At 45.8% G+C, this 15908-nt stretch overlaps 1 protein-coding gene across 1 annotated transcript in view; it reads left to right on the top strand.

The window, feature by feature from the left end:
• Nucleotides 1-15908, top strand: part of LOC135377258 (low-density lipoprotein receptor-related protein 2-like) — a 94278-nt gene that overhangs the window by 16328 nt on the left and 62042 nt on the right. Inside the window, exons 2-8 of the mRNA XM_064609566.1 lie at nt 9716-9838; nt 11684-11818; nt 13196-13318; nt 14003-14122; nt 14237-14353; nt 15420-15542; nt 15609-15728. Coding sequence (XP_064465636.1) covers nt 9716-9838; nt 11684-11818; nt 13196-13318; nt 14003-14122; nt 14237-14353; nt 15420-15542; nt 15609-15728 — 861 coding nt within the window. The remainder of the gene's footprint in view (nt 1-9715; nt 9839-11683; nt 11819-13195; nt 13319-14002; nt 14123-14236; nt 14354-15419; nt 15543-15608; nt 15729-15908) is intronic.

Raw genomic sequence — 15908 nt, 5'->3', positions numbered from 1 at the left:
TATATCTAAACTCGTCTACTTACCCAAGGAACTTCCGGTGGCGTACGATGGCGTATTTATATGCGTGCGAAAGCTACAAAAAAATTCTGGAAGCCATACCCAAATGTAAAAAAATAAACAGAGCGCGAAAACATCGGCTTCCATGCATTAGAATAGTGCGGTCATGACAGTGCATGGTAGTGCATGGCGGTCTCAGGAGAGATATCTGCAGGCAGGCACAGGCGGCACCATGGAGGAAGGAAACACAGGAGCGCGGCCGTTTCGAACAGAATACCGTGGTACCCCTCTGGCGGTCGCTCCTTTCAAAACAGCCATTACTTCCTGTCCATCACGTGATCCTCTTTAAGGTTTCGGTTTGGCAACGCTTTGTTGCTCGCGCTGCTTTCCGTGCTTTTATGCTTTTCCGAAGTAATTTACTCTTAAAATGTGAGCACCATTGCAGAAACAACGTGTTCTTACCGCGGTTGCGGCTGTCGTTCAACAGAAAGCAGCTCGCAGCTCTGTCACGGGAATAATGTTTCATTCGTAAGTACGTACTTGATCGGTTGTTTCGTACTCCTGTCTGTGAGAGGGTCATCTTGAATCGTTTAACACGGTGACTTTCATCTTTCATTGAATCGTTTGTTTGCAAGCTGGTGTCTGATTTCCTTCATTGTTGTACAAGTTTGATTACTGGCATGTTTTACCACTTCAGCAACAAACACAAAACGTGGCCACGCCGTCACCCAAGCGTCGCTGCTACGGATGATGTTTGTAGTCCTGCGTGCTTGTCCTGCAGACTCTGACCGGTCTTGTAACAGAAGGGTAAACCAAGAGTAAACCTCCGAACACACAAATAAAACTGGAAGCGCGGCGTTCCGATGGAGTTGAGTGGAGTGCTGGGCATGATAGCAGGATGTGCCTCACATCCTCCTCCTCCTCGTCGGTGCCGCACAGGAGGCATTTCGCAGTATCCTTTCCGAAGAGTTCGAACAGTCTCTCCGCGTTAGTAAGGACCCCGTGCGGGCCTGAAACAGGGGTCCGCTGGCTCTGTCGCCATTATATAAAGTCTCTGGAGCTGGTGCCACCTTGTATTCGTTGTATAATTGCATACTTTTATTCTTTGATGCTGTAGAGTGCCAGATTTCTTCTTCGATGGCATTCATTTCTATCTTTGTAATTCGATTCCGCTCGCGTTCGTTCTTTGTTGATTGTCTGGTCGTACCTTTGCTGTATGTACGGTCGACTTGTGTAATTCTTTTAACCAGTTGGTGCGGAAGCCCATAGCGGAGGTGGCGGAATGGCAGGCACCGCTAGGGGCACTACCAGTGAACATCCATGTGGGACATAGTTTCGATTTCTGCACCGACAGAGCCGTTTAGCCCTATAAACGGCTCTGTGCACCGATAGCCGATAGCTCCCCTAGCGGTACCTAAACACAACTCTCGTGCGTCCGCCATGTTGCCCTATTCTGATGCACGGAGGCCGACGTTTTCGTTGCTCTGTTTATTTTTTAAGCTGTGTATGGCTTCCACGATTTTTTTGCAGATTTCGCACGCATAAATGCGCCATCGTGGGCCACCGAAAGTTCGTTAGTTTGGTAGACAACAAGCTCAGTGCCTAAATGTGGTTTACGTTTTTCTGCACACACCCTGTATAATTCTTCAAGCAAAATCTGAGACCACATCCGGACCAACCTGCCTGATCTTACATGGAATCACCCTGTCATGGAACACGGACGAACAAGGGACGCGTTTTTCTGTACATTTCCCACGGCTCTACCCCAGCTCAGAGCAGCATCCGGTGTCACTGATGTTACGTTAGGCGATTCTGTGTTGCACATGTCGAAGAGTGGGTCCATGTAGAATGAGCATTTGGTGTGACTGAGGTTAGGCTAGGCTAAGTGATTGCATATTGCACGTGTCGAAGAGTGGGTCCATGTAGAATGAGCATTTGGCGTGACTGAGGTTAGGTTAGGCAAGGTGATTACGTATTGCACATGTCGAAGAGTGGGTCCATGTAGAATGAGCATTTGGTGTGACTGAGGTTAGGCTAGGCTAAGTGATTACATATTGCACGTGTCGAAGAGTGGGTCCATGTAGAATGAGCATTCAGCATGACTGAGGTTAGGTTATGTTAGGTGATGACGTATTGCACATATCGAAGAGTGGGTCCATTTAGAATGAGCATTCAGCAAGACTGAGGTTAGGGTAGGCTAGGTGATTACGTATTGCACATGTCGAAGAGTGGGCCCCATGTACAATGTGCATGCGGCGTGACTGAGGTCAGGGGCTAGGTGATTACGTATCGCACATGTCGAAGAGTGGGCCCGTGTACAATGTGCATCCGACGTGACTGAGGTTAGGTTTGACTAGGTGATTCCGTATTGCACATGTCGAAGAGTTGGTCCATGTAGAATGAGCATTCAGCATGACTGAGGTTAGGTTATGTTAGGTGATTACGTATTGCACATGTCGAAGAGTGGGTCCATTTAGAATGACCATTCAGCAAGACTGAGGTTAGGTTAGGCGATTACATATTGCACATGTCGAAGAGTGGGCCCCATGTACAATGTGCATCCTACATGACAGAGGTAGGTTAGGCTAGGTGATTACGTATTGCACATGCCGAAGAGTGGGTCCATGTAGAATGAGCATTCAGCATGACTGAGGTTAGGTTAGGCTTGGTGATTCCGTATTGCACATGTCGAAGGTGGGTCCATGTAGAATGTGCATCCGGCATGACTGAGGTTAGGGGCTAGGTGATTACACATTTCGAAGAGTGGGTCCATGTAGAATGCATCAGGCATGACTGAGGTTAGAGGCTAGGTGATTACGTATTACACATGTCGAACCGTGGGTCCATGTAGAATGTGCATCCGGCGTGACTGAGGCTAGGGGCTTGGTGATTACGTATTACACCTGTCAAAGAGTGGGTCCATGTAGAAAATTCATCCGGCGTGACTGAGGTTAGGGGCTACGTGATTCCGTATTGCACATGTTGAAGAGTGGGTGCATGTAGAATGAGCATTTGGCGTGACTGAGGTTAGGTTAGGCTAGGTGATTCTGTATTGCACATGTTGAAGAGTAGGTCCATGTAGAATGAGCATTCAGCATGACTGAGGTTAGGTTATGTTAGGTGATTACGTATTGCACATGTCAAAGAGTGGGCCCCATGCACAATGTGCATCCGATGTGACTGAGGTTAGGTTAGGCTATGTGGTTACGTATTGCACATGTCTAAGAGTGGGCACCATGTGCAATGTGCATCCGGCGTGACTGAGGTCAGGGGCTAGGTGATTACGTATTGCACATGTCGAAGAGTGGGTCCATGTAGAATGAGCATTCAGCATGACTGAGGTAGGTTAGGCTAGGTGATTCCGTATTGCACATATCGAAGAGTGGGTCCATGTAGAATGAGCATTCAGCATGACTGAGGTTAGATTATGTTAGGTGATTACGTATTTCACATGTCGAAGAGTGGGCTCCATGTACAATGTGCATCCAACGTGACTGAGGTTAGGTTAGGCTAGGTGATTCTGTATTGCACATGTCGAAGAGTGGGTCCATGTAGAATGTGCATCCGGCGTGACTGAGGTTAGAGGCTAGGTGATTACGTATTACACATGTCGAACCGTGGGTCCATGTAGAATGTGCATCCGGCGTGACTGAGGTTAGGGGCTAGGTGATTACGTATTACACATGTCAAAGAGTGGGTCCATGTAGAATGTTCATCCGGCGTGACTGAGGTTAGGTTATGTTAGGTGATTACGTATTGCACATGTCGAAGAGTGGGTCCATTTAGAATGACCATTCAGCAAGACTGAGGCTAGGTTAGGCGATTACGTATTGCACATGTCGAAGAGTGGGCACCATGTACAATGTGCATCCGACTTGACAGAGGTAGGTTAGGCTAGGTGATTCCGTATTGCACATGCCGAAGAGTGGGTCCATGTAGAATGAGCATTCAGCATGACTGAGGTTAGGTTAGGCTTGGTGATTCCGTATTGCACATGTCGAAGGTGGGTCCATGTAGAATGTGCATCCGGCATGACTGAGGTTAGAGGCTAGGTGATTACGTATTACACATGTCGAACTGTGGGTCCATGTAGAATGTGCATCCGCAGTGACTGAGGCTAGGGGCTAGGTGATTACGTATTACACCTGTCAAAGAGTGGGTCCATGTAGAACATTCATCCGGCGTGACTGAGGTTAGGGGCTACGTGATTCCATATTGCACATGTTGAAGAGTGGGTCCATGTAGAATGTGCATCCAGCATGACTGAGGTTAGGGGCTATGTGATTACGTATTACACATGTCGAACCGTGGGTCCATGGATAATGTGCATCCGGCATGACTGAGGTTAGGGGCTAGGTGATTACATATTACACATGTCGAAGAGTGGGCACCATGTGCAATGTGCATCCGGCGTGACTGAGGTTAGGGGCTAGGTGATTCCGTATTGCACATGTTGAAGAGTGGGGCCCCATGTAGAATGTGCATCTGACGTGACTGAGGTTAGGTTAGGCTAGGTGATTCCGTATTGCACATGTCGAAGAGTGGGTCCATGTAGAATGTGCATCCGGCATCACTGAGGTTAGAGGCTAGGTGATTACGTATTACACGTGTTGAACAGTGGGTCCATGTAGAATGTGCATCCGGCATGACTGAGGTTAGGGGCTAGGTGATTACGTATTACACATGTCGAAGAGTGGGTCCATGTAGATTGTGGATCTGGCATGACTGAGGTTAGGGGCTAGGTGATTCCGTATTGCACATGCCGAAGAGTGGGTCCATGTAGAATGAGCATTCAGCATGACTGAGGTTAGGTTAGGCTTGGTGATTCCGTATTGCACATGTCGAAGGTGGGTCCATGTAGAATGTGCATCCGGCATGACTGAGGTTAGGTGCTAGGTGATTACACATTTCGAAGAGTGGGTCCATGTAGAATGCATCAGGCATTACTGAGGTTAGAGGCTAGGTGATTACGTATTACACATGTCGAACTGTGGGTCCATGTAGAATGTGCATCTGCCGTGACTGAGGCTAGAGGCTAGGTGATTACGTATTACACCTGTCAAAGAGTGGGTCCATGTAGAACATTCATCCGGCGTGACTGAGGTTAGGGGCTACGTGATTCCGTATTGCACATGTTGAAGAGTGGGTCCATGTAGAATGTGCATCCAGCATGACTGAGGTTAGGGGCTAGGTGATTACGTATTACACATGTCGAACCGTGGGTCCATGGATAATGTGCATCCGGCGTGACTGAGGTTAGGGGCTAGGTGATTCCGTATTGCACATGTCGAAGAGTGGGGCCCCATGTAGAATGTGCATCTGACGTGACTGAGGTTAGGTTAGGCTAGGTGATTCCGTATTGCACATGTTGAAGAGTGGGGCCCCATGTAGAATGTGCATCTGACGTGACTGAGGTTAGGTTAGGCTAGGTGATTCCGTATTGCACATGTTGAAGAGTGGGTCCATGTAGAATGTGCATCCGGCATCACTGAGGTTAGAGGCTAGGTGATTACGTATTACACGTGTTGAACAGTGGGTCCATGGAGAATGTGCATCCGGCATGACTGAGGTTAGGGGCTAGGTGATTACATATTACACATGTCGAAGAGTGGGTCCATGTAGAATCTGCATCCGTCATGACTAAGGTTAGAGGCTAGGTGATTACGTATTGCACATGTCGAACCGTGGGTCCATGGAGAATGTGCATCTGGCGGGACTGAGGTTAGGGGCTAGGTGATTACGTATTACACATGTCGAAGAGTGGGTCCATGTAGATTGTGCATCTGGCATGACTGAGGTTAGGGGCTAGGTGATTCCGTATTGCACATGTCGAAGAGTGGGCCCCATGTAGAATGTGCATCTGACGTGACTGAGGTTAGGTTAGGCTAGGTGATTCCGTATTGCACATGTCGAAGAGTGGGTCCATGTAGAATGTGCATCCGGCATCACTGAGGTTAGAGGCTAGGTGATTACGTATTACACGTGTTGAATAGTGGGTCCATGGAGAATGTGCATCCGGCATGACTGAGGTTAGGGGCTAGGTGATTACATATTACACATGTCGAAGAGTGGGTCCATGTAGAATGTGCATCCGTCATGACTGAGGTTAGGGGCTACGTGATTCCGTATTGCACATGTTGAAGAGTGGGTGCATGTAGAATGAGCATTTGGCGTGACTGAGGTTAGGTTAGGCTAGGTGATTCTGTATTGCACATGTTGAAGAGTAGGTCCATGTAGAATGAGCATTCAGCATGACTGAGGTTAGGTTATGTTAGGTGATTACGTATTGCACATGTCAAAGAGTGGGCCCCATGCACAATGTGCATCCGATGTGACTGAGGTTAGGTTAGGCTATGTGGTTCCGTATTGCACATGTCTAAGAGTGGGCACCATGTGCAATGTGCATCCGGCGTGACTGAGGTCAGGGGCTAGGTGATTACGTATCACACATGTCGAAGAGTGGGTCCATGTAGAATGAGCATTCAGCATGACTGAGGTTAGGTTATGTTAGGTGATTACGTATTGCACATGTCGAAGAGTGGGTCCATGTAGAATGAGCATTCAGCATGACTGAGGTAGGTTAGGCTAGGTGATTCCGTATTGCACATATCGAAGAGTGGGTCCATGTAGAATGAGCATTCAGCATGACTGAGGTTAGATTATGTTAGGTGATTACGTATTTCACATGTCGAAGAGTGGGCTCCATGTACAATGTGCATCCAATGTGACTGAGGTTAGGTTAGGCTAGGTGATTACGTATTACACATGTCGAACCGGGGGTCCATGTAGAATGTGCATCCGGCGTGACTGAGGTTAGGGGCTAGGTGATTACGTATTACACATGTCAAAGAGTGGGTCCATGTAGAATGTTCATCCGGTGTGACTGAGGTTAGGTTATGTTAGGTGATTACGTATTGCACATGTCGAAGAGTGGGTCCATTTAGAATGACCATTCAGCAAGACTGAGGTTAGGTTAGGCGATTACGTATTGCACATGTCGAAGAGTGGGCCCCATGTACAATGTGCATCCGACATGACAGAGGTAGGTTAGGCTAGGTGATTCCGTATTGCACATGCCGAAGAGTGGGTCCATGTAGAATGAGCATTCAGCATGACTGAGGTTAGGTTAGGCTTGGTGATTCCGTATTGCACATGTCGAAGAGTGGGCCCCATGTAGAATGTGCATCTGACGTGACTGAGGTTAGGTTAGGCTAGGTGATTCCGTATTGCACATGTCGAAGAGTGGGTCCATGTAGAATGTGCATCCGGCATCACTGAGGTTAGAGGCTAGGTGATTACGTATTACACGTGTTGAACAGTGGGTCCATGGAGAATGTGCATTCGGCATGACTGAGGTTAGGGGCTAGGTGATTACATATTACACATGTCGAAGAGTGGGTCCATGTAGAATGTGCATCCGTCATGACTGAGGTTAGAGGCTAGGTGATTACGTATTGCACATGTCGAACCGTGGGTCCATGGAGAATGTGCATCTGGCGGGACTGAGGTTAGGGGCTAGGTGATTACGTATTACACATGTCGAAGAGTGGGTCCATGTAGATTGTGCATCTGGCATGACTGAGGTTAGGGGCTAGGTGATTCCGTATTGCACATGTTGAAGAGTGGGCCCCATGTAGAATATGCATCCGATGTGGCTGCGGTTAGGTTAGGCTAGGTGATTCAGTGTTGCACATATTGAAGAGCTTGTGGGAGCATGTGTTTAGCTGTGGGAAGAGTACATCGTTGGTTAAACATTCTCGCAAACTACTGGTACAAGATCGAGTATCGTAAAGGAAGTACCCTAGCAAATGGTGATGGTCCGCGTGGCGCCTCCTCTCTGAGGAGAAGATGCCGCTTCGTGTGCGTGGGGCGCTAGCCGCAGCGCTCACATACGACAACTGCGCTTCGACGTGTTAAAAGACACTGAAAGCATACTTACTATATGTGCTCGTTCGACTGCTAGGTGAAAATTTGCAAAATCCGTGATATGAAGACCGGTGTGGCCTCGTTCGGGGATTGAGAGCCACTCCAACTCTTATGCTGACATCTTTCATGTCTGAACCATTTCGTTGCAAACTGGTTACTGCTATTATTTTTTCCGGTTCTGCTCCAGTTCGGGTTCAACAGTGTCGTGGAAATTTTAGTTCAGGTTCGGTTCGACACCTTGCCCATGACATCGACCTTCCTTCACAGGTCATTTATTGAATGTTTTTTTAAGCTTATTGCTACTGAAATTCTTGTAATTTCTTTGGAGAACCACCAGTATTTTCTACAAGCTCCTTCGATCGCTGATCCAGGTTCAAGGAGAAATGATCCATGTTGCAATGAAATGATGTTTTTATTTCATTGCAATCACTACATAATGCATTTGAAGTGTGACGAGTGTACAAATCGGCACGGGTCCACGCTGGGTAAAACACACGAGAGACTGAAGTGCCAAGACAAACATCACTTAATCTACCGTGACACCTAGTTACACGACAGTGGCCGCGACAGAACGACAAGGTTTCTGCTTACAGTCTGGCGGGGTGTGGTGACCTCCTTTCTTTGCTTTCTGCTTCTTGAAAGCTTTGCTTTCTTGGAGTTCTTGCTTCTCTGGGCGTCAGTGAATCCTCTTTTGTTCACTGGGGGGCTTGAGTCATCACCACTGTGCGGGCACGTCGGCGGGCACCTCCACGGAACGCATCTCCACTGCGAGGCAGTGGTTGGAATCGCTGGGACGGCTCCAGAACTTCCGTTACCACTCTTGTACGAACATCGGCAACTCGACTGGCAAAGATTCCCTGGTGCTTCTTTTTTCCCTTTTTTTCCGTGGACACTTTTAAGGGTTCTCCAAGGTCTCGGCCTTGCTCGTGACCCAGAATGGCCGGTCGCTAGGCGCATTCCTGTGTATTGTGAGGACGCCTTGGGCAAGGAAACTCTCACACAGTGTTCGTCGTGGAGGTTTCCATAGATGAAATCGAGTGCGATATTAGCAGCGCATACGCCCTTCACAGAAGAAACAGAATGAATTGGCACTGGGAGGCTAGAAAATGTCTCTAAGGGCAGTATGAAGTGATGAGGCGGCCTCCACAACTTAGCAGTACAAATGAGATACGTACAGGGTGTTTCACGAAACTTCTCACAAAAGTATAGTAAGAGATCTACTTGTCTGAAAATTATGGGATCACTCTTCAGTCGCAAACTCGGAATTTATCAAAGTTCTTTGCCGTAAGCTGTGTGTGGGTGTTTTATTTACCCCATATCCTACTGCAGTGGTAACAGCTGAAAAAGAAAAAAAGATTTGTAAGTACCTTCGTTTCGAGAGGTGGAAATGTCAGCCATGTTCAGTTCTCCACCAGGTTAATGCAAGAAGTGGGGTGACTCTTTCTATTTCTGCCTCACTCAGATAACTGTGGCGTTTGAACCTTGCTGCTGTTGTCAGCAGAAGCATCGAAAAGGAAATTAAAGTCGTGGGTCATCGTTTTCTTCTACAACTACTCTCTTTAATTCTATCAAGAACTGAGCGCGGCCAACAATTTGCTCATCTCAAAACTACAATTGTCACTCATTTCCTATCTATTACCATTGTAATAGGAAATGTATTTTGTGATGGGATGAGGCAAATACAACATGCACTTTTTTTATCAAAGTGCTCGTATGTGATGATGAAAGTTTGGCAAAGGTAAAACACCTATATGGCTGCCGGGTATAAATAAGTGTAAGTATCTCTTTGCAGAAGAAACCAGTACCTGTTCCACAGATAACTTTCGTTGTAATAATGGCCGATGCATTCCATTACGCTGGGTCTGTGACTACCAGAGGGACTGTGAAGAGGGTGAAGATGAACACCAGTCCTGTGGTATGATACTTTTTGCTCCCTTCTTGCAGATACTGTAAATTCAGTCACGACTACGAGCCTCTTTCACAAAAGTTTTGCTGTCCTAGAATTTCAAGTGCATTGGGTGATGCCTGCTTTGACAAAAACAGAAATTTGGCGCAACCGTTAGAATTGTCGGAACTTATTGGGAATGGCATTCATGAATGGACAACTAATAAAGGCCATTGCAGATCGCCACTTTGGGGTGTACATTTCACGGGAGTTTGTGCCAAAAATGGCACAGAGGCTGATTTACATCTGAATGATTCCCAAATCGAGCAGGTTGGTCAGGTTTTATTTTCATTCCAACGTGCATGGAAGCATATATCAGTAGTGGAAGTATTTCAAAATCATCCAGAGTTATTTTTCGAAAAACATAATACTCACAAATGAACATTTTGAATACTATATTTGTTCTCAGTGAAGTGCAGAAAAGGTGAAACAACACAAATACTACATAGGAAATGATCTGCTCCATGCCTTTAATGGTTATGAGCAGGGATATGTGCCAACCGAATCCACGAATCCCATTGCCCAAAACAGCGAATCGAATCTTTCGAATCCGCCAACCACGTTTGTTTGTTTCTTTTTAAAACCTGCGCCTCCAAGCCTGATTGGCCGGCGTCCCCCGGAGCGCGCCAAAACTGCAAGATAAAGCTCCGATATTAGTTTTATGGAGGTAATTCAGACTCTTGAGTTTATGTATTTCCTGTAGTCGATGAACAACATGTCAAATAAGTTATACTTAGGAAGATGTATATGATGGGTATGTATTCTCCCGAAATTTGTTTTTTATTAAACAAATATATCAAATTCTGCTTCAAAATACCTTTCAGTAGAAGAGTTTTTTTCTCTGGCTTTTTAAACTCTTTTCGAAGAAAGGGTTCGAAAGATTCGAGATTCGTAAGATTCGTGGATTCGCAGAACCTTCCTTGGATTCGGATTCGAGAGATCACTGATTCGTCCCCTCTCTAGTTATGAGGATAAAAGGCTTGTAAGTTGGGTACAAGTGCAGTACTCAGAATCTTCATTTTTGAGTTTTATTTTGTCTTAAAAATAATTGACAATGATTTTCAGACATCTCCACTACTGTTAGCTTCCTAGATGCTTCCATATATGTTTGAAAACAGTACTGTAATCAAAGAGGTGGACTTCACCAACCCGCCCTATCTGACATCGGATCATACCGCTCTGGGGGCGAACACATGCGTGCGTGTGTTTGCCCCCAGACCGGCACACACCGCACACGCACAAAATGTAGGCAGCAATGCTGCTTCCTCAAACATTTTAAATTTTAGCAATGCAATAAGTTTTGAAAAATGTCGCATAGCTCAGGGCTAAATACTTGTGCATAAACTGAACTTTGGGTGTCGCATGCAGAGAGTAACTAGCTTTGAGAGTCCCGAGAAACAAAATTGTTCCCGCGTGGCTGAGGCGGTTAAAGGAATGACCCGAGTTGGGACTGTCAACCAGTGTAGTTGACCTGGAAATATTTGGGACGACTCCGAACGACCCCACTCTTATGAAAGGCACATCCGGTTGGGGGGATCACGCCCCTTAATTTCACCTGTGAAATGGCCCCCACTACCTTGCTGAAGAGTGGACGGAATTTGCAATGACCTTTGCTATTTTGTCTAGTTGCAGACACAGGTCAGAAACACACAAAGCTTCTAATGCATTGAAAGATTAAGTAGTTAGAGAGTTGGTAATTGGAGCAGCTTGGGTAATTAGTGAGTTAATGAGAGATTTTATTTGCCACGATTAACTTCCTTTGAAAAAAAAAAATGTCTGGTTGTGGTGGCGACACAGTTTGACGGTTCTTTACAGCCCCTCCTCAGTGCAATGGCAGTCAGTTCTCCTGTGGTCAGTATGTATTTAATCAGTCTTACTGCATACCAAAGCATTGGAAGTGCGACAACGTAGTTGACTGTGTGGATGGAACGGATGAAAGTGGGGATTGTAGTAAGTATTCACTTTTTATACCAAAGTGATTAGCAAACAAGGGCTTGTTTCCATCTTTTCTTTATTGATTGCTTTTCATTTTCTCAACATGTTTCCAAGAAGAAAAAAAACTGCACGTATTACACACGTGGCTCTAGGCATGCAGGATAATACCAGTTTGACATTGGAGTTTTACAGCACTTGATCATACCTAGCATGTGTGTAGAACCATAGTCTGTGTCAGACTAAATAGCATCATGAAGTCATCACATGTTATCATATATCATATAAAAATCAATATACAATTTGTGTTTCAATTTTAAAAAATTATAAAAAGCACACAGTGGAAAAATATGCGATCAACGACGTTTATCTGCAGGAAAATTTTGCCACATGCAAGTAGGTATATAAAATTTCCTTTTAAATAAATTTAATAAACTTGAATTGAACTATGAAATTTGCCTAGCCAACCTCATGTTTTTTTCTTTTTTTTTGCGAGAAACTGAAAGCACACGTGGGGGGGGGGGGATATTTCCCCCCATTCCATCGCAAAATGCACGCCCTAAAATAATGGTAATAGCTGTGATTGTTGTTTGGTAGTGCACAAATTCTTTGTCCTGTTAATGTCTATTCTCGTATCCCTCTGTTGCTTGAAATAACTGTGGTGTTCTAACCTTGGCTGCCATTCTCAGCAAAAGCATTGAAAAGGAATCTAAAGAGGCATGTCGTCCTCACCCCTTTTTGCTGGGCTTCTTGATGAGGAAGTGGAAGACAATTTCCACATCTAGAACAACAGTTTTTGCAACATTTTGAGATATAACCAGTGTAGGAGGAATGTATTTTGTAGTAGTGTGGGCTAAATCTAACATGCGCTTTCATTTTCCCGGCAAAAAAAGAGAAAAATGTTACATTGACTAGGCAGTTTCAAAGTTCAGTTCTGGAAATTAAATTTACTTACATTAAAACTTGCTAAGATTGCTTGTAGTATGCTGCAAAAATTCCCTACAAATACGTGTCATGATGGCATATTTATTCGTAGCGTGCTTTTTTGGTTACTGAAACACCCTGTATAAAGTCAATAAAGTCATCGACTGATATTAATCAAATGATCCTTCATGGCACAATTTGCATAGTACTTGATTTATGCGAGTCACTAAAGGATTGTTCAGCCTACGGACACCTTGCTTTCTCCAATAATCCCATTTGTTTTTGTCATATCTTGTACGCCTATAAGACTATTTTTCTGTTGAGCATGAGTAGTAAGGCTCAGAAAAGGTCGCAATAATAAACGCAAAGCGTTGCCTTCCTTAAATGTGGTAAACAAGAGCTATATCATGGAGCCAAAATGGACACGATTATGTGGTTTAGAAATGAGCCAATGAGGAACCTTTCTACTAGAATATCGTACGTGCGAAGAAGGGGACCACAAGTGCGGCAGTGGCCTGTGTTTGCAGTCATCCAGGAAGTGTGACGGCTATTATGACTGCAGGGACGAGAGTGACGAAGTGGCCTGTGCAACGAGTAAGTGACTCCTGATCAGTGGGGTGGGTCAAGTAGGTGCCCCTCTTTTGGCGTACCCAAACGGGGAGTATGAGACACCTGGAGCGGCCACTTAACAGTGAAAACCAGCTTTGGGGTATCGCACTGCTCTCTCGGTGATGCCGCTCCCTGTTGTCTGCTCGTGCAGTGCACAGACTCGGGGAGGTGGCCTTGAGGACATTTTCTCTCAATAGCAAGTGGGATGTAAACAATGGAAATTTGTAATAGATGCCATAGGAACAAGTTCAATTCAATGAAGGCGTCTACTTGGCATTAGAATGACCTGTGAATTCCCGCGAGTCTGCGTGAGACATGGAACATTCGCGTGGAAGTTGCCCAGTAATAGGAAAACATGAAGCAGGGAAAAAAAAATAAAAAATTTCCAAAATAGGAGGGTAATACAGTACGTCTGTACTTTGCTGCCAAGCGTACCATTCAATTTAATTAGAAATACTTTTCTGCCGGTGCCAGTCGCTTGCGCCCGGCGGATCACGTGCTCAACAGGAAGTATGTCGCACCAAAGTTTCAAGCTCCACGCGCTTCTCGTCTGCCACCCATTTGAGCGTGAAAAACTCGTTGGTGTGTGCCGATAGCGCACGTGTTGCATTAAGCGAGTGCCCCGTGGTTCCTACTTAATGTACTCAATGAAAGCTTAATTTTTCCTAGATGGGACGTCCTGTCGGCTGAACGAGTTTAGGTGTCAGCATGGGAACAAATGCATCGACGAAAACAAGAAGTGTGACCACTGGGACGACTGTGGCGACAATTCGGACGAAGACAACTGCGGTAATATTCTCTCTCTCTCAAGTGCTGAACTCTGGACTTTGTTTTCAAAGACAGCATATTGTTATAAATGTGGTGCGCGTTTTACTGCTGATCAAGTGCATTGATGTCTTTCAGATTTTCCTCCGTGCAATGATGGCCAGTTTCGTTGCAGCAACGCCATCTGCATCCCGATTCGATGGCACTGCGATGGTCACTCGGACTGCTCGGACCAGTCGGATGAAAAGAACTGCAGTAAGGACCAATTTAAAGCACACGCTAATGTTGAATACCAATGGCAAATTTGGAGCTGACTCTATGGGGGAGAGCAGCGCTCCTGTGAAGAGCACACGGTCTGTATCTGCGATTGGAACATTCGTGCACCCATTAGAGCAAGGGGGTGGACACGGACTGGACACGGACCGGATAAGAAAGTCGAGGAAAGTAGCAACCTAGTCTCGTCGTTAAAGCGCTAGCACGCGAGGCAAAACACCAGCAATGCCTGCAGGTATTTTGGTTTTTGTGCGACATCTGCGGCAGGAGCTTCTGCCATGTTAGCGAAAGCGAAGGGAGGGAAGCGCCAGGGAACTGGAAGCACAAACCAAGTGATGTGAGGCTTCCTGTCAAATCTGCTAATTTTGTCGGCCGGGCTCCAATGCTGCGCGATCATTGCCATGGCAAGACTCGGACACTGCTCCCAATCTGCCAAGAACGGAATTGCTCCAGACGGAGCAGCCAGACTTGTTCCGGAAGGGCTCCCAATCCGTCATTGGGATTCAACATAATTGTTACCATCTCTGCTTTTGCTTTGGCGGCACCTTAAATATTCCAAGCGTACATGGTGCACCTTTGAACTCCTAAGATGAGGGCCCAAAATATCTATCTACCCATACGTAGGTTGCCAACTGAAAATTTTGCAACCAGAATATTCGTTGAAATGCAGATATTGAAAAATTCAACATTTCTGCATGCCGTATTCTCCCACATCAGCAGGAATGCTACGTGCAATCGGGGGAGACCAGCGTGCCGCAAAACCCTGTATTTTGCGGTATGCTGTAAAATCTGAGGTGAATTTCCTTTGGTGATAACTGATAAAGTAGCAAGCACCACAGAATGTTCCTTCCGAAGAGGATTATCCCGACGAATGGCTATGTGTGATGGCGAGGTGATATGTCACAGTTGCTCGCATACTGTGACAGACATTTGCTACAGCATAAATAAAATTTCTATACTGGCACTGACCTAAATTATCTAATAGAGAATAGTTTACTGGGATTTGACACGGGACAAGATTCACATAATGCGTCACTCTATATTGCAGCATCGGTGACGTGTCCGGACACCAAGTTCCTGTGCCCTTCAGAAAAGAAGTGCATTGACAAAGCCAAACTATGTGATGGAAACCCAGACTGCGATGATGGAGCTGATGAGAAGAAAAACTGCTGTATGTGGCATTCTTTTTCTTTTTTCGTGGACTCTCAGACACTCATGTGGTTTTCGTTGTGGCCAGCATCTAGCTTGTGCCCGAGCCTCTCTTGCGACTTTGGCTGCAAGGCCTCCCTGGACGGTGGTGACTGCTACTGTGCTTCAGGGATGACAGTCAATCCCAGGGACAAGAGGACCTGTGTTGGTAAGAACGTCTCTGCTTGGAAGGAAAACTTTCAATATCTGTACTTTGAACAAGCTCTAATGCTCAAACAGTACCGGCCATTTGTTGTTTTTGTGCTTTATTTTACGACCAGGGACTGTGACGGATAAGAGAGATACATATTACAGGAATTGAGCTGGTACATGTACGACATGGAATACT

This window comes from Ornithodoros turicata, chromosome 1, assembly GCF_037126465.1.
Source record: "Ornithodoros turicata isolate Travis chromosome 1, ASM3712646v1, whole genome shotgun sequence".
Taxonomy (NCBI): Eukaryota; Metazoa; Arthropoda; class Arachnida; order Ixodida; family Argasidae; genus Ornithodoros; species Ornithodoros turicata.
Note: the sequence above shows the minus strand (reverse complement) of the source record. Positions and strands in the feature narration are given on the sequence as shown.